The sequence below is a fragment of the Lepisosteus oculatus genome, chromosome 3 (genome assembly GCF_040954835.1).
Source record: "Lepisosteus oculatus isolate fLepOcu1 chromosome 3, fLepOcu1.hap2, whole genome shotgun sequence".
Lineage (NCBI taxonomy): Eukaryota > Metazoa > Chordata > Actinopteri > Semionotiformes > Lepisosteidae > Lepisosteus > Lepisosteus oculatus.
In genome coordinates, this window is record NC_090698.1 from 46,923,329 (window position 1) to 46,950,788 (window position 27,460).

General features: G+C 34.6%; 1 protein-coding gene across 1 annotated transcript; it reads right to left on the minus strand.

Annotated features, from left to right (window-relative positions):
- Window positions 1-1,693: 1,693 nt before the first annotated feature.
- On the minus strand, window positions 1,694-27,099 carry ca9 (carbonic anhydrase IX). Its single transcript, XM_015336505.2, has 12 exons — window positions 26,604-27,099; window positions 12,269-12,292; window positions 10,902-11,072; window positions 10,406-10,548; window positions 9,717-9,809; window positions 9,375-9,441; window positions 7,933-8,090; window positions 7,331-7,454; window positions 5,671-5,730; window positions 3,578-3,601; window positions 3,015-3,108; window positions 1,694-2,805 (listed from the first exon to the last, which is right to left on the minus strand). The coding sequence occupies exons 1-12, from the start codon at window positions 26,728-26,730 to the stop codon at window positions 2,745-2,747; spliced, it is 1,146 nt and encodes a 381-aa protein (XP_015191991.1). The 5' UTR covers window positions 26,731-27,099; the 3' UTR covers window positions 1,694-2,744.
- Window positions 27,100-27,460: the final 361 nt, after the last annotated feature.

A 27,460-nucleotide genomic window follows, 5' to 3' on the forward strand; every position in this document is an offset into this window, starting at 1 on the left:
ACTTGTGAACTTGTAAATGATACAAAAACAATAAAATAATAACACAGTAGAAAATGTGATGGGCATTCAATAAGAATAGTTTAAGGGAGATGGGACTGACAGTTAAATGAATTGAATTTAATGGATTTTAAAAGTCAGTTTTTCCACAAAAATGATTCAGCTCCTTGACCAAGTTTGTGGTCTCTTCTTTTTTAACAAAGTGGCTTTAACTGAAATTGAAGGAATAGAAGGGAAAAGTTAGCAATTTAGAATAATACTGTAGGAAATTTTGAAAAAAAGGGGGAAGGGGGTTTGTTGAAGGAACGTAAAGCCTTTGTGATACTTTGAAGGTCTTCATAACTGCCAACACATGGCAGTATTTTGATGAATGATTGATGTAAATCATGAGAAATACCGTTATCTTTACAGTAAATAACTTTTATTGCATTTTGACAGTTTCTGTGACAGTGACATGCTGTTTAATACATTTTAAGGATATTTTTTGTAATTAAAAAGACTATTCTTTCCATGCCTGAACACTTACAAAATTGGCTCAGAAACATTTTAAATGTAGTTTGAAGAGTAAGCACAATATATTGTCATCTGTTGGCAACACAGGTGCTGAAGTTGTGCAGTTGGTTTCAGAACATATCGGCAATATTCAGTATTATGGTTTCTGCAGGTGTGGTATCCAGCAGGTTTTTTATTCCTCTTTTAGCGCCAGTTCTATGTTTACATAGTAACTGTTGCAAGTTCTTGTTATAGCGCCCCCTACTGAAGTAGAATTAGTCCCTTTTGATCCTCCACATGTGAGTGTGCAGCTGCTCCCATTGAAAACCCCTGGTCTATTTACTGTAGCTGTGACTGATAACACAATATATTATCAGCTGACAACAATAAACAGAGCTGCCCACTGGTGTTACCAAGTGTCTACCAAAGTCTTATCAACTTCAGCACACACTGGTCTCTTTAGTTTAGACAATAACAACAAAAGAGTTTTACACCTCTTGTCAACATTGTTAGACCTTACAAATCCATCAAGTAGGTAGCTGCGTCAGCATGCGTAGGCTTCCAAAAGAAGTAGTAAAGGTTTTTGAACCTTTGACCAGTCGAAGAAGGCTCCACAAACTAAACTGAAAAGAAAGTTTCTTTTCTTCTCTTTTCAACATGGAATAAACCTTTACTTGTTCCATTACAAATCGATCTTCCACAATACTCAAAGATTGATGTTGTGAGTCCATGTGTTAACATGTTGACCTTAGCCATCATTGTAAAAAAGAGAGCTTGTTGCCTGGGTTAGATGTGGAGAATTGCCTTAATTGGCAATTAAAGCAATCTTTGTGTCTGAAATGTCCTATTTTCTAATTTTGCCATTGAACATATCTGATTTATTCATCCCTAAATCACTAGTATCAGTTTTTCAGGTTTTCTCAAAAGTGTTCTGACCTAAAGTGGACAAGAACATATTTTTGCCTTCATGAATTATAAAATATAGCTCTGATGGTTCAATACAAACCATGAAAAGGTTAGTAGATCCCAAAAGAGCAGATTAACAGTACTCTGTTGTTTCTACATCTTTTTCAGCCTTGCATGCATTCCTTACTACAAACTCCACAATTTAATAGCATAGCAAAGAGGAAATATGGAACGAAAATTGTAGCACTGAACAAAAAAGCGGGACATATTTGAAAAACATTTAGACTATAACCAGCAGTCACAATTCTCAAATGATGATTATTTAACCGTGATTATGCAAAAATGTGTACAAAAGACAACATATCATTACGCAATATTAAATATTAGTGCTCTATACAACAGAAAGATAAATAGCATACAAACATTTGAGATTCACAAACTGTTGCATGCATGACATTATTTTAAGGATCGTAAATACATACTTTTGAAAAATTTATTCTGTCAAAACAATACATGATACAATTATGCTTGGTTTTGTCTGTTCATTCTGCTTAGTGAAATAGCCAGGTATTACGCAAGACAGTCGTTTTCTTTTTTCTAGTGACAGTGTGTACCAGTCAGGACTGATTCAGTCATGGTGATATGTTAAACCACATATTCGTCTTAGAGACAAATAAAGGATTGGTCACTTCACTATTGCCAATTCACTGGTAATGAATGACTAAAGTATTTGCTGTGTGTTTCTATTTACTTTGGGGATTATCAATAGCAGTGGGATGAATGATGATGAAGACTGTTTTAAGTGGAAAATTTGTGCAACATTTTAGTCATAGTAAGTCATTTTACTCTTTGCTTGAAAATCAGAAGACTTGATGGTAACATAACAAGCAAAGAGTAGGATTTTTTTCACTTTAAAATATGCACTTTCCTACCATTGCAAATGCTAAAATGAGTAATGGGCAAATAATCAATGCCCAGATTCAGTGTAAGTTACTCCCAATACCCTGTGCAAATTGTTTAAACCTAAAAATAAGTTTAGGTACCAACAAACTGCACTTAATATGTCTGTATTTCATTTTTACGTCATACAGAAATTTCTTGTGTTGAAAGGCAGTGCAGGAAAATACCACATATAACAAATATCTTTATATTTTATATAATCTATTATAAGGCCATTCAAAATATTTGTAGTTGCATGTTTTACATTTATGGGAACATAAAATTGTCAAGCAATTAAAAGATATTTTATAATATCAATATATACAGCATATATAATGTATCTTTTAATTTGCAGACGCTTTGAATCAATACATTGCTAAAATTCAGTCACTCCTCTTCAGTACTTTGGGTCAAGCTTCTTCTTTAGTTGCTGGCTTGTAGATAACATTCTGTCTTGAATCCTTTTGGAATCTACAGAAACAGCATTTTGTGTAAGTATGAATTGAATTAAGACATTTGTGATTATAGTATATGGTATTTTATGGAAATATGTTTTTGTAATTGTCTGTAGTCTGTTACATATATCTCTATTTGCTTTCTACTTCTTCTTTGCTTTACTTAAATTGTAAGCATATAAAACAATATCTGCAAAGAATCAGGAAATCTGAATTCATAATTACCTTGAGTATTTTTTCCGTTGCTGAACTGCATAAATTATGAACGATAACAACGTGATTGCAAAAAGTGCTCCAAAGGCAATTGCCAGAATGTATCCTGTAAGATAAGAAATGCAATTAGCAGTGACTGTTTTCATATCATACTTGATTCATACTGTACACAACAAATTATTCTAGACATTTGTGATGGGATGGGGTTCAAAGATAAAGACAAGTAAAGTTATTTTGTGGAATTTATAGCTTTCTTTAAATTCTCAGTGTTATATTTTATGATGCTGCAATGCTGCATATTTATATGGTATTCAGACCTGGAATATTGTGGACAGTCTTTAACTACAGGTTTTTCCGCTCTGTTAACCTGTTATTCATCATTGCAGCTGATCTCTCAGTGACCTCATTAGCCAATTATTTGAGCAATTAATTTGTTTTGTTTTCCAGGTCTGATTGACCTTTTGGGCTATCCATGAACCCATGTGAAGAAAATTCCATGTTTTTTGTATTGCAGGCCCCTGGTTACTATAGTGCAGTTGAGGCTATAGTGTACTTGTGTAACAACAGGACTGTACCTCTGGAGAAACCTTCTTCTTCCCCTGTATAAAACAGAAACAGAGACTGTCTTAAATTGGTAAATTATCATAACACAATACCAAACAAGTTCGATCATCAGAAAGGCCATTGAAGAGAATAGGCCAAACAGCTATCAAGCTCTTTTGGTTTTATTTCCCTGTAATCTCATTCATAGCCAGTACTCTTTGTATTAGGACATCCTAGAATTACATCACCTCGACACTCTTCTTTTCCTGGAAAAGGACAATTTGGAATAGCCTCTCAAACCTAATCTGAATGTCTCTAGAAGGTCTGAGAAAATTGGAGCACCTAATGAAAACCCATCAGAGGACAGGAAGAACATACAAAGTATACACAGGTACTTGTTAACACATGGAGAACATGCAACCTTCACACAAACAGATCCACAATCAAACTCATGGTCCTGGAGTTGTAAGACAGCAGTTGCAAGACGCCACCATGTCAGCCTACAGTAAAACTTATTGTACAGTGCTGCATACATCTTTTTAAACTAGTATCTAGTTCATTTTTATTCATCCATTCTTTTTAGGCCTCCTATAGAGAAGGTCAAATTATAAATATATAATCTATATGAATACCAAAACTATAATTCCAGAATGTGTGCTCAATTATTCAAATTATCATGTTATTCAACTTGAGAATCAACTCAGCCTTGTGCTTCATTGAAAAAAGAAAGTATGTAGTATTTAAAGTATTAGTTAGTATTTGGTAATAAAATAAATGTAATATGCTCTATTAAGTAGTGTTCACTAGATAAGATATAACATCCACAGAATCAACAGTGTTTGTTTTTAATATACAGATATATCAAGTTACATGCTAATACCTGGAGAAGGCTCCACGGCCGAAACATTGTGTTTTCTTTCTTCTTTTTTTTCAGCATGGAATAAACCTATTACTTGTTCCTTTGTAGCCTGCACATGCTGACACAGCTACCCACCTGAACTATCAAGTTACTGTTTCTACTAATCTTTTTAGTAACTAGTTCTAGTATAACATTAATAATAATTACAATACATAACTAGGCTTTTAAATAATAATACAATAATGATAATACACAAGTGCAGGGTGAGTTTATGGTGTTTCTAGAGGAGATGATTAGTATTAAGTGTATTTAGTGTAAAATAGTATTTTATCAGTTGGTTTAAAACACATAAACCAAATTCAATGGCTAATAAATGCTACTCAAGTCGCTTCCTGTTAAATCTCTTTCATGGCATGAAGCGATTAAATAATTAGAAGTATAAATCAAAGTACTAAATATTAGCATTTCTTTTAAAAAGCTATACATAAACTTAAAAAGCTATACAGCTATAAGCTATAGAGCACTGTACATTTCTTCAAATCTGAATGTGCTGTACAGTGACATACACAAAAAACCCACCCAGCAGTGAAGATAAAATCTTTTCACTGGTAGCACAAGACTTCACATTATTTTGTACCACCAGACTGACTGTGGACTCACTCACTGGAGTAGAAGTTGTGACAAACCATTTCCCACCATGTACAGCACATCTTTCAGGTCCCCACTTTTAATAGGTTATAGATAAAAAATAAGCCCTTCATAGATTAAAATATAGGGTTTTGTAATGAAGCTTTGTTGAACAAAGGTGTACAATGTGATATTGTTTATATTAAACATTCTTCACATATTTGTATAATGGCCTTGTGAGTTTGAATTGTTAGACTACAGTATATGTCTTAATATATGGACATACTGGATTTAAAGTATCCAATGCGAAAATACCACACAAGGTTATGAAGTACTGAGCCCTGGCCTATGAAGAGATCAAAGACAAGAAACTGCCATTATACATTCTACTCAGACACATACTGTAAAGAATGTATGTATCTATTGCATTTTGCGAAATTAAGGAAACAAGACTGACTATTGGGATTATTGTGTTTTTTGCCTTGCTATTAACTACTGCTTTAAAATTATAGTTGTACAATAAAAAATGAAGAATTTTAGTTTTTAAAGCACCATCTCTAAAAGTCTCACAAATGAAAAATGTCAGAGGAAGAAATGTGAATATTTGAATGCGTGAGTATAAGCACAAGCACTACTCACCCACTGCATTCGTCGAAGATCTGCCTTTACTAGGATTGTGATTCCCATTGACTTGAGACCCTGCAAAGGGCAGTAGGTGACAGTTTTACGGGTATCCCAGGAGAAACATTAATCATAGCACAACAATTAATCTACAAAAGTGAGAAAAGGCTGGATTTCAAAACACCAAAATAAGCAGACAAATAATATGGTGACCCTAAAGCAAATAATTCTAAAGCCATGCATGTGAAGACATATTAGTTACAGTTAAAGACTTTGTGACATGACAGTGGTGTATCACAAAATACATACCGAGCATTTGTGAGAGGACTATTCATGATTAGTCAATTTAATGTATTTTTCACTGAAGATAAATTTCACTTAAAATACTCAAAATAGCTCTCTTCCCCAAAGTATTGTATCAAAATGTTAAAAACATGGTAAGTTGTGAAAACATCCTATGACCACTCTTACCATCACAATTTGGTTTGTAACCCAGTTTTGGACCAAGCGGGTAATTATAAAGACAGATGTAAGTACCCATCTGGCCTGGGTATGTTCGGAAGGATCCAGAGGCAAAACAGTAGAAAGAGATACTGCAGGCAGCACTTCAGACAAGGCTTTTGAGCTTTCTTAATTCAGATTTTCTAAATGTTAGATTTCAAAAGTTTTTTGTACTCTTATCTTTTCTATCTGTACAATAAAGAAAATATGAAATCAGTGAGCTAGATGGCATCAGGCAGTGTGATTCCGTTTTTTCAGTACCATCTTTTATACTGGTTTCTGGTGAGAATGTGTGGTTGCACAATTCAATGTGCATATGCCATATTACAATGCAATAAATAAAATGCAATACTAAAATTATTTTACTCAGTCAGTATCATCTGACTTGTCCTATTCATCACAGTCTTCAGGAAAAAGAACAAACAACTGTTCTACTAACAGTAGTGAACATTCAAGATATTAGAGTTACTGTAACATTGTCTGAATCTCTCCCATGCTTACCATACCTGCTGGGAAAGTAGCACCAGCATGGCATTGCTGATTTTGTTTTCGGTGTACTGTACTGTGTGTATTCTGTGTCTAAGGAGTGGTTAATTCAATAGGTGAGACCACTGGGTACTGTAAATGATACAGAAAGCAATGCAGTCATGTGTAAACAAGACTGAACTATGAATCATTATGAATATTATTTAGCAGAGTTTATTTCTTTTTGTGGATCTGCAAAGTTTTTGTACTGTATTTTACAGAAATATTGCCTTCTTTAGAGTTACATAATGCAACCAATAATTGTAATGTTATCTCTGACACAAAGTTTCTTGAGCACTCAGTTTACTTATTAACTTCATGAGGTCAATGTGTCTTCCAGCAAGGACAGCAGAATAATTTGAAAGCATTTCATTCGGGTTAGTAGAAACAGTTAAATAGCATTGTAGTGAACTGGCTTGTTTACTGTTCTTATCTCCTGACTTATCTATTAAGGTCAAGTCAGATATCGTTCATCTAGCGTGACTTTCATGGGAATGCGTTGAAGGAAAATTTCCACAGTTGTTGATATCTATCCAATCTCCCTGAAATCATTTAAATTCTTAATATATATATATACTACGACCAGTTCCAAGATGCCATTAGGCGGGAGACACAAAGTGCTGCTATTATAGACTGCAATTCTGACCATTACCTTTTGTGGTTTCTAGAGTCTTGAAAGATGAATAAACTTCCCTCCCATGCAGAAGCTGTGCAGCTCTGAAGTTTCTGGAGAGCAGTGACTGTCCTGCTTTAAGTGTGTCCTCAAGTGCTGCTAACTGAATGATAAGAAAGGGAGAATACATGATCAAAAACAATTTTCAGAAGGCTGAATTTTGAGGCTTTTGAGCAGCTGAAACAGTAAGGTAGAGATCAAGTCCTATTGTCTTGACGTAACGCATTCATGCCTGAGTTCTCCAGCGATTTCAGAGTTCTACATTTAACAATGTCTACATTAAAAAACTCTGCTGTTCTCAGTCCACAAGTAAATAATATAAAGCACCTTTAAACACATCTGCAAAACCATGAAGCGTGTAGCGCTGCACTATTCAGCAAAAGTATAGTTTGTGATATAATTGCAATTAATACAAAGTACAAAAGTAAAATTAAGCATGCTCTTCTAGTAACTTGGAAGTTCATTTTTCTAGACAGTCACCTGATAGAACAGATGTTTTAGGGAATATTTATTAGTCAGGATTTCAAAGTTCAAGAAAGATAAAACAACTGTCTAAGGTAAAAGCTGTGCTGCTTGCAGACCTGTTTCCTTGAAACTGAGATTGTGTCATTAAAAACGGTCCAGTTCACTGTCTGAAAGCAAGGAGGAGTGGTGAGTGATCCATTGTAGCGGTAGAAGCGCTCCAGGTTTGGCGGCAAAAGATGTCGGACATTGAAACCAGGAATCTCAGTGTTCGTTTCTGAAAAAGCGTGTAATAGACATTGGATTTCATACAACTCTAAAAGCTCCCCTGATAATATTTATATCAGATTGTTATAGCATTTAAAGTATTTTTCCTAATGAGTTACAAATGCTAGGATAAACAATTTGAGGTGGAGAAAAGTAGAAAAATGTCAAGGGAGAAATGAGACTGAGGGCTGGTTCTGAACTACAATGACGAGGCTCAGTTATCTTGATTGGCATGCAGCTACAGTATATACAGTAGGTCATTCTCATTTCCTCTGATTGAACCAAGGGCCCCAGTGCTGCAAAGAAGCAATACTAATCACTGTGCCACCCAATTCTTATATTATATTTCCTGTATTAAACATTCTTCTTATTTTCATTGATTTCCAAATTTGTGCTTGCAAGGATCGTATACATCTATGAAATTACAATGAGTAGCTGAAAATAATCCCATGTCAAAAGCTTGTAGAAAATAAGTAAATTATTTGCTTTGCTGAATGAATTGAAAAAATGTAAACCTCTCTCTTAATTTTGTACCAAATGAATAGACATCAGTAGTGATTAGTAGTACTAAGAAAAATTATATTGGAAATGATATATGATGCTTCTAAACCATTTTGAAAGAAGGTACACGTCCACTGTATATACCGCTCTCTCTATACGATTCATTTTAAATATGCCTCTATGCACAGACTCTAAATGAAAACATAACTCTAACTTCAAGGATATTAAAGTAATTGTCACATATAGCCAGTTCTAAACCTTCTCATGGCCAAATTTCCACAACTATTTTTGGCAAATGTTTGATACGACAAGAACATTACTTCTGGTGACGTCCATAGCTTATGCAAGAGCACATTGAGAAATATTTATTACAAAAATAAGGTTGTGCAGTTTGCAACAGAAGATGATTAACGTGGTAATAACTGGGCAACTCTAAAGTGATTCGATATTCTGTCAGTTTTCATCAAAACTCTTTTTACACCGCATGCAAATTCTATATATCTACATATATACAGTGTATGATATTAATGGACAAGTCTAGGTTTTCATTTGGATTTGTCTTAACATAACAGGAGCCTTGTGAGATTTCCTACCTTTGCCCTGACTTCATATAACCTTTTTCTAAATTTTACAAGCACACTCTCTACTCTTTGGATCATATTGGTAAATCAGCCGTTTTTAAATCCTGTTTCTTGCATTCATTATTGAACACTATTAAAGAACATTATAACCAAGTTAACATTAACATTCTGCTTATAATTAGATACTAAATGTAGGTAGAACCACATCTTACCTTCTAAACTGACATCAGTAAGAGAAGAAAGGATGTTCTCATAGTTTTCATTTTCAAGCAGACCAATCTAAATTCGGTAAATAACATGAGCAGAGATCAGCACCTCTCGGGATGTTGCTAAACGGAAATGTTCAGAAAGCAGTTTTACATCGAGAATTCGTACTGTGAGCCATTGTCATCTACACTCCTTTGTCCTTGTGTAGTTCAGAAAGAAAGGCTAGCAGTAGCGTTTATCTAGGCATGTTGTTTAATATAAGTAAACTCACAAATAAGATAAGCGATTAAGCGCAATGTCACTATGTCACTGTGCATTATGTTTGCAACAGCAGTGGAATCTCTTACCCCGATGAACCCCCCTAGTACCGCCAGACCGTCCGGCTTTGTTGCTGCTTCTTGTAAACTTGCATACTTGGAGTTGTAGTGAACCACATGGATCTACAACAAAACAGAAGTGTTTCAACAGAGTGATTTAATTAACATTGTAGAAATACATGTAGAAGAGAAAACTTAAAGTTTAGTTTAAACTTACTAAATGAGCAAAAATATGTACAGTAAATTCTTATTTACTGATTTTCATTCTTACTCATTGATTTTCTGTCAGTTTATTACAAATGCCATGTACTGACAAATGTGCATGTGCGGTTTTAAGAAAGCCTTATTAATCCATTAATATGCGCCCGTTATTAAAATAGGAATTTGGTATTAAGTGTTTTCTTGGTATCTATTACTTACATCTTAATAGCAAAGAAGTGTTAAATTGGTCTTTAGATACTGACTTACAAGTTAAGGAATTTGTGATTCATTGGGGCTTTTTAAATCTGCCTTTTATTTTCTTCCATTAAACGTTTACAAAGAGGAATTAGCATCTTTTCCCGATTTTAAAAGAACTACATGTGTTTTATATTAGTGGGGAAAAAAGAGGAAGTGAAAAAAACTAGGAAATTTTAATTTCTTAGAAAAATGCATATTTCTGTTGTGGAGCAAAGAGGTCAGTGGGGAAAGCACGTGTGAAAAAAGACTAGCAATCTTACCTCTGCTGGGAAGTGGACATTATCAATCGTGTGTTCAGATCCAGGAACCTCTTTGGTTCCCCAATGGAAGTGAAGCTGGGCTGCTATGAACATGTTGTCGAAACCTTGGACTATGTGCATGGTGCTTGGCAAGTTTAGCTGTACTGGAGTAGACATTAAAGTACACAGTCCTGTCATTTATTGTTCTTAATACTTTCCATGATCATTTACCATAAAAATTCAGTTCTGCAATGATGCACCTTGTGGTTTTTTAAAATAAAGAATACTATTTTTCATGCTTTACCTTCTGTAACACTGTTTGAATCGAGTCCTGAAGAAGCAATACACTACAGTATGTGCTCTTGAGCAAGACAAGGCAAATAACACAAAATACTGCTTCAGTGCTAAGCTGCAGGTGAAATAACGCCTTTTCTATTATCTTCACCTACAGAGCTTTCAGTTAGATCTTCATTATCTCTTACAGGGGTGGGGGTTAGCTCAGCAGATTTTAACTTACATGTATGCCCATTATTTTGTAACTTCAGTAACGCTTTGTCTGATAGGTCATATCCTTCAAGAACAATAGCTGGCAGACTGGAGTCATATATTGTTTTTCCAGTTTCAATATTGATTGGAGATTGAGATTTCCCACTACAGTGCTCAAATGTTGAGGGCCACAATTCTTGATCTGTCAAAAAAAGAAAATGATTAACACGCATCTGACCATGTATTATGGTATATATGCCCTATGTTTTACTGCTGGTGGGTAATTTCTGCTTTAAATCCAATGTGAGTTTTTTTTTTTCAAATGAAAAGAGAACAACTAAATATTAAACAGGTGATAATTAAACAAAAATATCTGAACTGTATTTGCCCTGTTCTGCAGCCAAATGTAAATTTCCTTTAAAAAAATGAGAAAAACAGTTGCTATTCTAAATTATGTTTGACCTTGTAGGTAAGTATCCTGGAAATTAAATTGGCTGATTGTCTGGGATGAGGTGTAGGTTTCTTCTTCTTGTTTCGGATTACTGATACTTACAGTATCTGCCCCCTACAAAGAGCTGCTATAGTATGTGCTACAGAGTGGTCAAAGGGTGGAACAGCAGGACTGACTAAAACAGAGGACACACATGAATAACAACTCTTAAAAGTGCCTGTGGAGTCAGTCTCTTTGACTGAAGCCCATTGCCAACATTTTACTTAAGATTATCATTTACAGTAGGTTTCACACCATTTTATCTCTGGAGATCAAACTCAGAGATTATCAAAGTGGACTTAGTGCTGAAGAAGTACTAGTGAGCAATAATGAATGAATACATAACAGGTCCAAACAACACAAACAAAATGTAAGCCAATGAATTAATATATAATAAAGAGCACCCTGTCTCCCCAGAAAATCAAATTGAATTCATTCAGGGGTATTTTAAAAAATATTTTATTGTAAAGCATGCCCTTAATAAGTAAGTTTTCATTACAAAATTATTGCTGAAGAAAAGCTGACAGAGAGGAAAGTCTTAATATTGTATATTTAAATTTGACCAATTGTAAAATATTAGTAGTACATAATATTAGTAGAGAAATATTTAATTCCTTTGGAGGAAGCAGATATCTTCAATCTTTCAGGGTTATCATTTTTTAAGAGCAAGTAGTGGCTGTGAATTTTGGGAATCTGAATATTAATTAACTATGACTATTTTAAACACAATAGAAAGTGACATAGCTAACTCAGAGTGAAGTCATACTGTACATATATCTTTAAAGGAACATGTTTACTGGTTATGGTGATTTTTAAAAGGAAATATTAACAATGAATAAGGGGAATCTTAATATTAGCTATATAACGAGGAATAATTTGCAAAATGCAGTAAAATAATTGATAATTACCATCGTACTTCCAATGATGTGAACCTAAGAGAAAGGGTTGGAAACACACATCAGTTACTGAACAATTACAAGCAAAGCTGTTATCTACAAAAGCTTTATATATCAACAAAGCTGGGTGAAGATTTTCACTAATGTATTTACTCTTTTTTTCTCTAATGTAGAATCTGGAAAGAGCTCTTTTTTATTACTGATAAAATAAACACTGTTGCCCAGGACATTTTCACATTTCATTCCTAAAAATCTGCTATGGTAACTTAACTCTGTGTTAAACAATATACTAATATAGCTTAAGAAAACAAAAAAGCTCTTATTTTCAAAGAAGGTTCCGACACTCTTCAAATATGTCAGGATATTTCCCGCCTCAGGATGTACACTTCAAAGCAGCGCTAAGTTTACCGACAGCTCTCTTCCTTCTTTGTGCAGCAATCGCTAATTATTGCTACAGTATGTCAATAGTTAGCTTCATAAAATAAAAAAATGTATATATATATCATTAAAGAAAGATCAAAACTTAAAATTCCTATGTTGTGAGTTTGAGTTTCCAACTGTGCTTAACAGCAATAAGCCAATAATAAACTTGTGTGCTGATGAAACAGATATCAAGACACATCCTGATTTGTAGAAGCTCAGCAAGGATGGGGCTGAATATAAATATATAGATATAAGCATAAGTATTTACTCTTTATATAGCATTCTTTATATTAAACCAAATTCTTTAAGGTAGCTCGTGACTTCTTTCGACATACATTTGGTTCAGTGGGACATAGAAATACTGTCACAGAACTGATCCTTGCTTTACCTGAAGACTTTGAAAAAAATACATGTAAAATAAAATGAATGTTCTTTCATTTTCAGTTCCACGATCTGAAATCTGCCTAGTAAATAAATATTGACCTTTAACAGAATATAAAGGTTAATGTGTGTACTTAAAAATTTGTCACTATTCAGTACACAATATAATGGAATATAAGGTTGTTAAAGCACTGTTGATATAAGCTGTTCTGGAAGGCTCAGTTAAAAGAGAGTGAGAAAGCAAGTTATAATATTTTAATACCATCTGACATTAAGGGCTAGTCCAGCATATTATGTAATGATAATCAGTTACATCTCTGTAATGAAACCCATTGTCAATCATTGTAGTTAGCATTACTGTAGTGCAATAAACATGACTTTCTTTAGTGACAACTGTACAATATGCAGTATTTTAAATCATTCATCTAGAATTGTGTTATTGGAGGGCTTTATATGATGAAAGGATTAAGACCTGAAGAAATGGTAAAATTACTATTGAGAAAATAATTACTTTGGCTAGGTTACCAAAGATTTATTTTTTGTGTTTACTTTAAGCATGATTGTATGTTTTTTCAGCCACCTTGTTTAAGGTAATCTACTTAGCAAATAAAAAATAATAACCTAGAGAACAGAAAAGGGAAGATTTTCAGTCATTATGTCTTGTAGGTGTGCAGATGCAACCATCTAGAAAGCACAAGGTGTCAGGAGGTATACATGACGAACAGTACAGTGTCATATAATTTTTTTTTTAATAATCCGATGCAGGACTGCACTACACTGTTAAACTGCTAGGAGATGCAGTGAATCTTTAAAAGTACCACCGATGTGTGATTTAAGTATCTTTGTTGGTTGTGAACTGTACAATAAGTTGAATTGCAGCTAAAACAAGTCTGCATTACAGAAGATTTGAATATTTAAATTACTAACATTGTAATTTAAAGTTGACATACTGTACAGTATGTTGTGCTTGAAAACATTTACAGTATACAATATAATTTTGATGATCAAAACAATAGTTTGAGTAATCTAGATAAAGGCAGTCTGCAAGAACAACGCTTAACAGTACTGTAACGCTTATGGCCGACAGGTACTGTGTAAGAGCCGGCTTACCAGAGCAGGTGACGTCACCGCCCTTCCCTGTAATAGCAGATCTCTCTTTGGCTCACTGGGCTGGGTCCCTGTTGAGTGACACAGGAATCCCAGGTTCGAGCCCCTGACGGTGGGGGCCGACCTAATGCGGCAAGGGCGCCTGCCTGAGCCCCTGTTGCGTTACAGTACTATACTGTAGTTGATGTTCTGTACTGTATAGTATTGTTTGGAAATCTGTGGATATGACTTCACCTGAATCTTTAACATGTGTGGCAAGTTGGGAAATGTAGTCTTTTTGGTTACATATTCAGCTCAGGTCATCACCATTTAAAACAAAATGGTACAGTATATGGTGCGAAGGAAATATTCCTGACTGTTTTAAAATGACCTTTTCAAAATAAAAAATGAATTGAACCACACATAATCATTCAGAATGGGGATGTACCGGGTATTAAACTGAGAAGAAAATTGTTATTAAAATTCTCAGATATCTGCAGTTTAAAGCAAAACATCCTCAACTTGTATCTTGCTTTGATGAAGGTTAATTCAAATTATCCCGACTTTGCAGTTTAAAGCTCAACATACAGTACATACTATATATGGAATAATAAAGACATTTGTACCCAAGTACAAAAATAAAAGCATGTCATGTTCTTGCAGACATGACATAACAATACGTTGTGGTTAGTGCAACAATTGTTAAACAAATTCCACATTCCAGTTCTCCCAGTGTATACTGCTGCTATAAATTCAGTATTGATGTGAGGGTTTTAATTTACTGTAACAATTAGTAATCTGTCTTGGCAGCTGTTTGGAATCAAACATATTCAATATACAATTTACTGATATAATACCAAAACAACAAATAGAATAAATCTGTGAAACAATCAGCTGTGATTCAAAAGGGTGATTTTTCATTTAGAGATTGCAAGGAGAAGAGTTAATAACTTCAGAGTTACAATACGTAGACTATATCATGTTAGGTCTACCTCTTAGATTTTAAGAGTCTTATATAATTACTTCATATTCTCAGATACAAATAAATATGTAAATATGTATTTTCTACCATGAACTGAACTACCAAACGTGTTTGGAATAATAGTTCAACTCTTGACAATTTTAATGTGAATAAAGAACTTTTATACTCAAAGATTTGCTTCCTGTTGAGAAGAAGCTGGCTGGCAGCTATTCACTTTGTGCAGGTAGTGTCCCCAGCAGAGAAAAGAGGAGAGAGCTGTTCCTAGCACTGCTGATGACTGCTCTGCATGAAGTTAATACCTTGCTTTGGTCTTTTAAAGTCTGTGCAGTTATCTTGTTGGGTCCATCTGCAAGTTAGACAAGTGTGACAACTCGGTTCATCCCAGCTATAGCTTGGTATTGAATATTCTCAGATGGAGAATAAGAAAGTGTCCAACTGTCTTATTTCATTGAATGGGCAAAAATAACGGATGGCTCAAAGACACAAGATTTCTTCTATTGCAGAAAGAATATCTCGGGCAGAATTCTGTACTTCACTGACTCACTCTCTCGCCCTGGTGTCTTGGAGAAAGGTCCTGGCTCAAACTGCTTGCAAACACATGGTTGGAAAAGTCAGATTGCCAGTTTAGTTAGAGAGAGAAGAGGAGCCAGTCAGTTAAACAATGAAAAAAAGTTGTGTTCTAGCTTTTAAAATGCGACATTACAGCTGATGATTGTTTGAGGATTTTGTCAGATATAGTCAGGGATATGTAATCACGCAGCATGCAGGTCCCCCATTGGTGAATTCATCTTTGGGTGATGGACAGTGACCTTTGCTCTGTCTGTAGGAGAAACATACTACAATGGAGCCCAACTGCACTATATATTATTAGATTGTTTTAGGAGAGTGAAAGCTTCACAATGCCCCATTCTTGGACATCTTGGAAAATCAAAACAGGAGCCCTTTTGCTATATTCTTCTGCTTTTAAATCATTTCTGCTGTATTGAATCACCTTTCAAATAAATTAAAAAATTACCATCAACTCTATAAATCAATAAATAGCAGTAACTGTAAGCTATAAATAAGACAGCACATGAGTTTACTACAGTTTACTTTACAGTGTAGGCATGGGTAGTTGACGTGTATAAATACGTATTTGGAATCTTGAACTGATGTTATGTGTGATCTGAATGTTGCAGTCGTATTTCTCAATCGAAAAAAACCCATAACAAATGGTGCAAGAGATAATTTTATTTTACTACCATATTTCTTCAAATCTAACAGTTTTCAACTGAGTTTTAATAGTGCCTCGTTAATGCTGCCATTTAAAAAGACACCTTCAGTGGAAGGCCATCACTTCGTATGCTTTGGATATCATAGAACCCCATGTTTTATTTAGAATAAATCTGAGCTATCCCGTATATGCTGATACCCTTTAAAATGCTATGCTTGAGTTTGTGGATCACATGCTCTAGGGTGAATATTAGTTATGTTATAAAGACACCTCCAGCAGGGTGTAATTTCAGAACAGACTGAACTTAACCAGGCTTTCTTCATTCTTGCACTATAATAACTACAGGGCTCTGTTCTCAACAGGTGGCAGATCAGGCATAGTAAAAAAGCTGTGTCAAATTAACACAATATGAGCAATCTAGGTTACTTTCACAATTGCATCTGAAATTAGTTTGCAAACATCTCCTTTAAGACAGAAGTAATTCTTCTACTAATACTTGTCTTTGTTCAAGAGCAAACCTTTGACAGAAGACACTTTGAGATCATCTATAACAGCACTTTTGCAAAACAATATTTAGTTCTTGAGTAGCTTGATTAAAGGCACAATTTTGCAACCAAGAAGATTGTAATAAGACTGTCAAAGTGCTTTTGTGAGCTGTAGATGTTATTAATGTATGTGTAAAAATATGAAGTTCCAAAAGAATAGAAACACATCTGAAAAATTGTTATCCCAAAGAGTTGTTGGACTACAGAACAAACTACCCAGCCATAATGCTGAAGCCGATACAAAGACTTTTTAAAAGAAACTGCTGGAAGTGATTATTGGATCAAAGGAAAGATCAAATAAAAACTTTGTATTGTGAATGTACACAGATTTGATACAGTGTGAAGAACCCTACCAATTCCAAGTGGTTTGATTGTCATTGAACAAGCTTTAGAGGGCACAGTTGTGGAGACAAGGTGAATTGAAAAAGCAGGCACGAGTTATGTGCATACTACCTTCTTTTACTCCAATAATATCTACAACATCTGGAATCGAAATGACTCCCCCAGTGGTGGGAGACATGTAACTATGTTCTGAATTCGAGTGAATCTAGGTCTTTGGAAAATGCTTCTCAGAGATTTTGTGCCTTTGTGATGTTCTTGTATAGCTGTGGCCATATATAGCACATTACAAGACTGTTTTAACTCATTAGTTAAAGTTCCTTGAATTGGTTTTAACCTCAGGGTCATTGTACTGTTATATGATAAATACTTCTAAAAATATCCTGTTTGCTATGCAATTACCTTAACTGTAAGCACTAGATATTAAAGAACAGTCCCTACACTGTTGGTTCTTTCTCAGAAAAATAATTTTTAACTATGCCTTATGATTACACTAGAGATATTGTAATGTGTTTATCTTGCGTTGTAAAATGAGAACCAAAACATAAGTTTTCTCTGGAGGTGGGGGTGGTTGGCTCAAGATCATGGCTCATTTCACAACCTGTAGGCAGAAACACATACTGTACAATAGATTCTGTACCTTTATTGAAAGTGGAGGGCAAAACAGCAAATCAATTGCAGATTTAAACCTGAGATCCAAGCAGCCTGTGTCATCAAAATGGTTTCACTTAGAACTAAGAAGAGGGGATACCATAGTCAGTGTAGTGTACAAACCAGCCATCACCCCTGTTAATGAACAGTGTTTGTGAATACACAGGTAAAGGACTACAGATGAATCTTCAAATAGATCATCCTTCACCATGCCAATTCATTATATTTAATTATTTTATAATAAACACAAGCAGACTTACAGTATAAGCATATGATTTGTCTTTTCTTATTATCTTGAATGTATTGTTTCTTTAATTTTACAACTTCTACTGTATTTGATTTAGAGTTTAATAACCACTTTATATCGGCTTTGGGGAAGATCGGCCCTGGTGGGAGTGTGTACATCTGTTTCTATGTCTGTCTGCCCTGCGATGGACAGGCGTCTTGTCCAAGGTTGACCCTGCCTTGCGCCCGTTGCTTGCTGGGATAGGATCCATCTCCTCTGTGACATCCATTAAAATATGGATGGAAATTGTTATTGTCCAGAACTACATTTGAAGAATTTACGTGTATCCTAATTTTTAAAACTCTGTGTATTGTAAGTACTACCGAGACTAAGTGTATAAAGTTTTAAATTGGATTTAGATCACATAAAACTTGAATTATATGCAATTTAAAATTCAAACAGATCATTCCAAATGGTTAAAATGGCATGAAAAGTTTAGAAAATAACTTGGGTTTTGTATAACATATCAACAACGAAGTTGAAGGTAGTTCTTCATGACAATTTAGTGGATGTTTCTGAAGGCACACAGCTCAGACAATAAAACAGTTTACTGAGGAATTTTATTCTATATGCCCTGCTTACTTCATTTTGTATAATAATAGTTTGATCATTATTTTGTTGACATTAAAACAGAAGAATCAAAATGTAGGTGTCAGAACGGCTGTCTTAGAACAAAACACAGAAAATCCCAGTTTTGAGTCCCTTGCTATTAAGTAGCTTAGTTGAAATACACCTGATCTTTTAATATATAACATGCAAAAGTAGCATTTGTCAGCTTTGTCAGTTTCAAAATAGTAAACTTGGTAAACAAGAGAACCCAAATGCACCGTGGTTAAATATCTGGAAGGTTTGCTTTCACACTAGAATTGTTGAAGCCATGTATTTCATTGAGCTTTTATGCTGTTTGCTTTCATGACTTACTGCGAGTTCTGCTGAATCTGCTTTTTTAGTCCATGAGTAGGTCTTTATTTTCCATACCATTGAACTATTCAAGCAAAGAAGCTTACAAAAAGACTTTGAAAATCCTATTGCCAGGAAGTGTGAAGGAGAAGCACATTAGCATCACACCATGTATTTGATTAGTTTGGTAAAGCAGTACAGGGCAGATCAGGGCAGCACTGATCTATTTGCTTGGTTCATTTTCTCTAATTCTCTTTTAAAATGTGTTTCACAAGCCGTTAATGCCAGAATTATGGGTTTGCATGGCCAATCAAAATGAATACAACAATGGAATGTCTTCAATAAGTGATTACAAAATGTTTTTTTCTGTAGGTTGAATTCCAGGAGTATCACCGTGGGAATATACTAATTCTGAGCTAACCACTTTTGTTGAAAGGAAATGTCCAATAAGATGTTCCTTGCGTATCAGCAGGAGGTTCACAATTTCCTCAATCAGTCAACTGTTAACAGACATGTACTGGCAGTCCTTTGAAGTTCAATCTCTGCAATGTAGTATATTTAATTATGTCACATTGGGTTGGGCTTTAAAAGGTTTGATGCTTCTATATAATTTAATGTCATTACTGCGATGCCTTTGATTATTTGTAATTAGACCATTTTTGATGTTGGTTCACTGGTCACTGGTCAGAAACATTTTCAAATGTGAAGAAAAACTTGAAACACATTACCCTGGGTTTTTAAAATGAGTATTTAATAGCAAATACCATTATTACAACTGATCTGATCATATTTAGTTGTTATATTTTGTACGTGGAATAATTCATTAAAAACCTAAGCAAAATTGTATGTTGCATAACATATGGTCCTGTTGGAGGTTAACTTGATATCACCAGTGGTAGTCATCTATGCATTTTAGGCAAATGTCTGCATCATAATTTACTGTAAATAGCTGTGAGGACAATGAGCACAAACCATGAATGATGGGCTCACATACATATCCAGAAAAATGCAATTAAATTGCTCTTTCCCTGTTGGGTTAAGGGCAACACACAGTTGTAAGAGGCACAGAAGTGAGTCTGTTTGTTTACAGTACGTAATTCAGTCTGATAAAGTTTAAAGATTAAGAGACTTCTGTTGGTACCACAGACGCTTAATCATGTATTCAGATCTTGTATAACAATTCTAAACACAGTTAGAAAGTTAGAAATGAGAGACACACGTTCTTCCCGTCTGTTTTAATTGTTTATCTGGTAGCTAATTGATGCAAACATTTTGTGCAGCCACTTTTAGAAGAAGCCAGGGCATTAGCTTGTTGGCAGGCTGGGCAGCTTTTCACGTACTCTCACAACCCCTTTAAGTAAAGACATATTTCCTTTCCACTTATGTCATCTGGTTTGTGATGAACTGCTGATTGTGAGTTCCATGGGACTTTTATACTAAAGTAATTGTAAAAGAGGAAAAAGGGAAATAGTTTAATTAGATTATATTTGAGTACACATACCAGGAGGGGGCTGAGGAAGGTACTTCCACTGTTACTACAGCTCACTGCATTTTGCAGATAGACACACCTCTTTCAGGCACTTTAGTATGCGAACCAAGTATCGATACTGCATCTGTAGTAGTGTACTCCTGCATCAGGAAAGTGTTTCATTTTATTCAAATGCTTCATTCAAGTACTGGGGGATACAAGAAGCTGAGTATTTTTTTAATATTTCATCAATAGAAACCAAAAAAATTAAAATAATAAAGTGGACTGTGAACCAATGAATATCGGTAAAGACCAAAAACTATTGCATCTGCATTCTCAAAAAAGGGTTTCTTAACTCATATAGCAGAAAGATATCCGAGACCAAAATTATCCTGAAACTTGGTTCACACCTTCCTCCTTCTCTCAACGACAGACTCATTTTCTTCTAATCCTCTATTCATTTGCAGGTTTCGACTTCACACCTCTCTTCACCTCTCTCAGAGGCCCAATCTGCCTCTCCCCTATTCCCACCTCCTCCACACTCCCGGCTTTTGTTCTCCCATACTATATAATCTCCGCCAATTTCCCCGTCTTTCTCACACCCAAAGAAGGCTCCACAGCTGAAACGTTGTGTTCTCTTTGGAATAAACCTTTAACTTGTTCCTAAGTGAACTGTTAGCGTTGGTGAAGACTCATGGTCTCCCAGATCATGGCTTTTTATTGATACATTTTGTTTGACATTTTGCAAGGCTAAAATTTGCTTCCTCCAAACACCCCAGAAGGTGAGAGACAGAGCTCTGACTCAGTCCAGCTTCCAACATTATGGCACAAAGTTGTGGTTCTCCTGGGAAGCAGGACATATTGACTCCTTTTTTGTATTTTTCTTTCTTGGTTTTGACTAGGCTTGACATTCACCAGCTTAATCTCTAAAATGGGGTGAGTTCTGGCTTGTGCAACTCATACCATGATCTGTCAGATCTATACCAAAAACCATTCAAAGTCTGTGTATTTTATAAAACTGTACAGGTAAAAATAGTGTTTTCTGACACTCAGTGTACAGTACATAATGTAGTTAAATAGGTTAATTCAGGGAAGCTCTGTGTAAATAGTAATGCACATACTGTATACGTATCTGTGTTCTCTCACAGTTAGGCAGACAAGGTACAGTAGAGTCACCAGCGTGGTAGTGCAGAAGAACATTTTCAGAATTAAGGAAAAAAATAATAATTTATTTTCCCTTAATATTTGTATAAAAGATAGCATGGCGGCATAATGGTTAACATTTTTTGGACCCTGGGTTCAATTCCACATCTGGACTGCTCTCTGTGTGGAGATTTAGACATGTAGTTGTTATTTTTATTAAATGTGGTCCTAAGCAAAATCCTGATATTTATGTTTGGTGTCTGTTTTGGTCCTCCATGTTTGTACAGTAATATGGCATATTTTTAGGAAAGGGTCATAGTCAGGTTTGTAAAGCATGCTGTAAATGTAATAATAAGCAAAAGATTTATCTCTACATGAAGACTAGAGAGAGAGAGATTTACTCTCTGTTGAGCTGGTATGGGTTTTGTGTATTTCAGAATAGCATAAACTAGTACACATGAAGAAAGTGTGTGGAATTGTTGCTACCAGCAATAGAAGTTGTTATGCCCCTATTCTCAGACAGCTTTATCTAGCATACTGCAATATATAAGGAGTGTGTGAGGGAGTGAAACCAGCACTCTCAGCTGTCATGCCTCTCTTCTCTAGTGTTCTGTTTCGCAGACAACAGGAAAGCTGGCACTACAACTGTTTTATTTCTACATTGCACCCTCCTCCTCACAAGGTGGGGGTGGAAAACTCTTTAGACCATTAACTACACTAACAGTGATGAATGATGGATATTGTTTTTTATTTCCTTGGTCTTGATGACTTTAAAAAGCTACAGTACCACTGAAAAAACTGTTTGAAATTTAACATTGAGTTATATCAAGTTAGGAACTCTCAAATATCTTTATTAATTAAGAGTCATTATCTTTATGGTTAACATTACAAGTTAAAAGGATAATGAGTAATGCTTTGTGTTTTTTACTTTGCAGTAGAATGGTTAGTACAAGCAAATTTGTTAAGTAAAGAACACCCTAATTATGCTCTACATTATCCTCAGAGATGTTGAGTTGCTCTGGATAAAATCAGTAACTATTTTATTTTAAATACAATTCTTTTGGTAGAAATAATAATGGTGAATGGACATATTAAACTCACCTTAAAATTGTATTCATTTTCCAAACAAAATAAAGCAAACTAAGTTGTGAAGATGCTTTTAAGTAATAGTTTTATTAGAGAGGGACACAGTTTGCACAAATTAGGTTGTATTAAAACAAAATGTCTAGATTCTTTGTTGAATCCCACTATGTTTTGCTGAGCACATTACAACACCAAATTAAAAAGCTGATGATTGATAGCAAGAAATTTGATGTGGTGATTCAACAAAGAATCCAGCCAAAAATTATTAAAATTGACCTTGAGTCCAACAAAGGATTTAAATAAAAGCCAATGGAGAAAATGTGTCTTTGGAGATTAGAAAACAGGTAAAAAGTGTTTTTTTTTTCAAGAAAAGAGCTGACCTATACATTTAAATATTTACAGTACGAGTCAAAATACTAATGAGTTAAGGAAATGTCCTATCTACATCCGTTGTAGTTGCACACTTAACTGACGCAATATATAAAAAGACGCATGATTACTAAATACTGTCAGTAAATTATTGTCGTTAATTGTAAAAGTATCAACTTTTCCAAATTGTGAAACACAATTGGTGATTTCTTACAGTGATGAAAATTTTAAATGTGATCCGAACAACTTTTATAGACCTACTGTGGACTAACATATTAGTCAGCCTCATCTCCTTTTTTATTGTTTTTGAAAACTACCTAAATAAACAATTTTTCTGTAAATGTATGCTGTAACTGTAAGAGCACATTGTAGAAAAGAAAACCACACAAAAAAAATTATAGGAACAGGAATATACACTCACGTTCAAATACAAAAATGCTTTTCTTTAAGCAGCTCTTACCCATTACAAGCTGAGTTTTCAGCGTTTATGTATTGTAGGTGTGTTTAATTTAATACAGACATTTTTTACAGTAGCTAAAGAATACTGTGCATGAAATCAAAAGTATTTTTGAAATATTCTGCAGTCACAAATAAGTGACTGGAAAAAAATGAATTTTTATGTTATACATAACCTTAAAATTATTGCAAAATCTTTTTTTATCAGGACCCTTCAGCAGTCCATCCCCAGCTGATTAGAAAGAAAATCCAATTACATTTCCCCAGATACTATTACTCAATGACTTTTAATAACTTAAACCTTATGTCCAACACATATTTTATTCATTTGTTGCATTCACTGTTTGCATTTATAATTTCCCAAACACTTTACAGTTTACTTTACATTACTTTACATTACATATATGTCACAAAATTCACCAAAAAAAGTAATTTTAAATACACAGACCACATCTTAGTATTTCACTGAAATTCATCAGCATTTGAAAACAGTGTGAATGGGACTTGATATTTTACAGGTGTTGGCAATCTCATACTCTCTCAAATCCAGGGACAGTATGTAGTCAGTAGTCTTGTCACAGATATGTCTATTTCTGGCTTCATAAAAGTAGATCAGGAGTCAGCAACCATAGTTTTGGAAAGCATAGTGTTACCTGTTTTTTGTTCCAGGTGAGCTCTGAAACACTTAATTAGATCAGTCAGTTGCCTAATTAGGAGGAATAAACATGTTTTTCAGATCTTTCCTTCTTGACTTACTGAGGCTGCCTATAAAACCTGCAGGTCTGTGGGTGTCCAGCACCAGAGCTGCAGGACATTTATCAAGGACGAAAGTGTTGGTCAATAAGATACAATGAATTGTACTGTTGTGTTTTGTGATTAAAGTTGCTTTCTAGCCATGAATCAAACAATCCTATTATTTTGTTATATAATCGCGTGTATTCTCAAATGCCATGTGCAATATACTGTAGTTGTGTGCCAATAAACCAAGGGTCAGGTTTATTAAGCATTCAGGTTTGTGGTGTTTATGGCATTTGTGAGTATTAGCCATATTTAGTTATCGGCTGAGCAGCTTCGATTGAAGCCAGAATTCTATTTCACAAGCAACTCACTAAGGAGAACATCTGAGAACCAAAGAAGTCCTTGTTCTTTGTTAATGTAACAGTCAGAGAACAATGGAAGTATAAAGCACTCTCTCCATCTCTTTTGGCTGACATCCAGATTTGCTCAGTAATGCATTCAGGTTGACCCTATTCGCTTTCCACATCATGAGGTTTCGTCCACCGTCCAGCTCCTGGGTGAATCATGCCTAAAGCTCGTGTTCTAATTGTTGATGAAAATGACATCTGGAAAACTGAGTTTATATATCCAGTGTCTAACAACTCCTGTGTGTGCAGACAAAAAAAAACAGAATCCAAAATAACAAATCCACTGGTAGCTGAATAAATATAGTAGGTAGATATGACTATTTTATCTGTTTTCATTTGTTTGAAAATAGTTCCGGTTTGTTTAGTCTGAATGACCCCTCATTTAAAGAGAATTTGCATAGAATACACATATGTTAATTTCTGTCAAAAATAGAATATTTTGGTTTAAATTTGTTAAACAATGTAGTCCACAGCATTAATATTCTCTTAAAAACTTTTTTTTAGAAAACCCAGCTGGTGTGTTTATTTCTGGTTGTCTTTTGTTGTCTTTTCTAAGGACACTAACAAATAGGGTGCATTTTAGAAATTCAAGATTTTTGTTTCAAAATTTAAAACTTTAAAGCATTTTCTATCTTTGTATAGCTTGCTAAATTCGTAAACGAAACAAAAACTCTTCATGCTGGTGTTGTGTTTCCAAGGAAGAGAGATTCTTATTTTCTATTTTCCTTCTCTGTAATTTCACAGCTGGCACAGTATTCATGATGAAATACAGTGATGTAGTGTAATATCCCTTTGATTCATGTCAAAACTCACTGAACTGCACGTAGACACTGGCTCCTCACTGAAAACCACTGTTAGCCGTTAAACTGTAGGCATGAATCAGCAATGAAACGCATCTGAACTATGTTAGAAATTCCAGCATACTAAACAGAATGCAAGTGCTTTCGGCACTTGGACTCACTTAGACTTGGTTATTTTTTTATATTAATGCAAAAATAATTTTAAATTAAAAGTAATGATAATAAAATTAATGTTAAGATATGTGTTCTGGACATGTTTTGTTTTACTTGTAGTTAAAATAAATTGTGCTTTTGCTCTATTTGCTCTCACTGTTAAGAGAGGTATCTTAAGAGTAATTCCCTTCACAGTGTGCCAGGACAGTGATGATAATCCAGAATTGTAAATAGGACTGGACTGCACACCTCTTCAAGGTAACAGTTTAAATTCACTTAAATCATAATTAGTTTACTTATAAATGCCTTTCATCAGAAGTTTGTAATTAAATAGTTTACACTAACTTATTACATATTTCTATCAGGAAAGGTAAAATTTAGGCAGGGGTCACTAGCTTTATTTACTAAATACCTTTCTTTTCTAGGTTGCATGTTAACTGATCCACACCAGTAAGTGGCAGTTTAAGACAACCTAGTCAAAGATTTTTTCTTCACAGCTGACAAGAAATCCTTATTGTTTCTGATTTTATTAAAATTGTATTATATTCTTTGGTTGTCTATTTAAAGTACTCTGACAGTGGTTTATAAAATAGTTTTAGTATTCATCTGACTAAAATTATATATAAAAGACAAATTGTGATACAAAATAAAGTGTAATTCTGAATGTTTGTGAGGAAACAAAATCAAACCTTGCCATCAAATATCAGAAAAATCAGGGACAAAATAATTATTTGGAGATGCCTTTTGTGAAGATGTTTTAAATTCAATATTTAAGTAAACTGTCTTAAACATTAGCTCTGTCTTTACAAAAAATACATTTCGACAAACACTCCGAAAAAAAGTATTTATCAAATGACACTGTTGCTGTGCTTCTGAAGGAGAAAAAAGAAGAATTGAAAACGAGGAATCAAATGGTCAGCTTACCTTTATGGTGCTCCTTACTTTCTTTTTCAACACTGCTGTCTTCTTCTGATGATGAAGTTGATGACACTACTATAGTCAGGAAAAGAAGAGTTTGTAGGATAAAGACTAGGAAAACTTTACCTAGCATCTTAATTACTACCTCTTGGAATAGCCCTCTAAGTCCAGCAGGAGTCTTCAATCAGTGCCTGCAAAACTCCACTCCTATGTACAGAGTTATAAAGCCTTGCAGCAATGAGTCAGTAACAAATCACCCTTGTGTAATTTAAAGGCTGCAAACAGGTAAATGACACTGCTGTCACCAATCACAAACAGGCAACCTCTGAAGGTGCCCACAATGTCTTGTGTTTAAAAAGGCTAACTGCAGTCTAATCTAATCCTGTTGTCTAGTAGAGCTACACTTGCTCTTTAAGTTTTTTCTTCATTCAGAACAAAGTCCGGTGCTCTGTGTAGTGTGAAGGGGTGTGATTTGTTTAAAGGTTTTAAAGATTTCTGAGTATCACTGAACCTCAAACATGTCATTAAATCTCCCAGTATGCACTACTGTCCAGATTCTAGAATTTCAAAGAAGAAGGAAAAGATGCATTCTGTAGAAGCTATGTCCGTCCTACAATTTTTGAGTTAATCGTTTATGTTTGTTTTAGCTTTAACTCCCGCAGGTATTTTTTTATTACAGAGAAAAAAAATGTTTTGTTTTCATTGAAGAGATCTTGTCTAGCATCTTCATTAAATAGAGTTAAATACAGGTCCACATGATTAAAGCAGCTTTGCTACAGCAATATTTTATATACTGTATATACCCATCTAACATTTTCACATTTAAATTTCACAATAAAAAGTGCCTTCATAGTCCCTCTCAC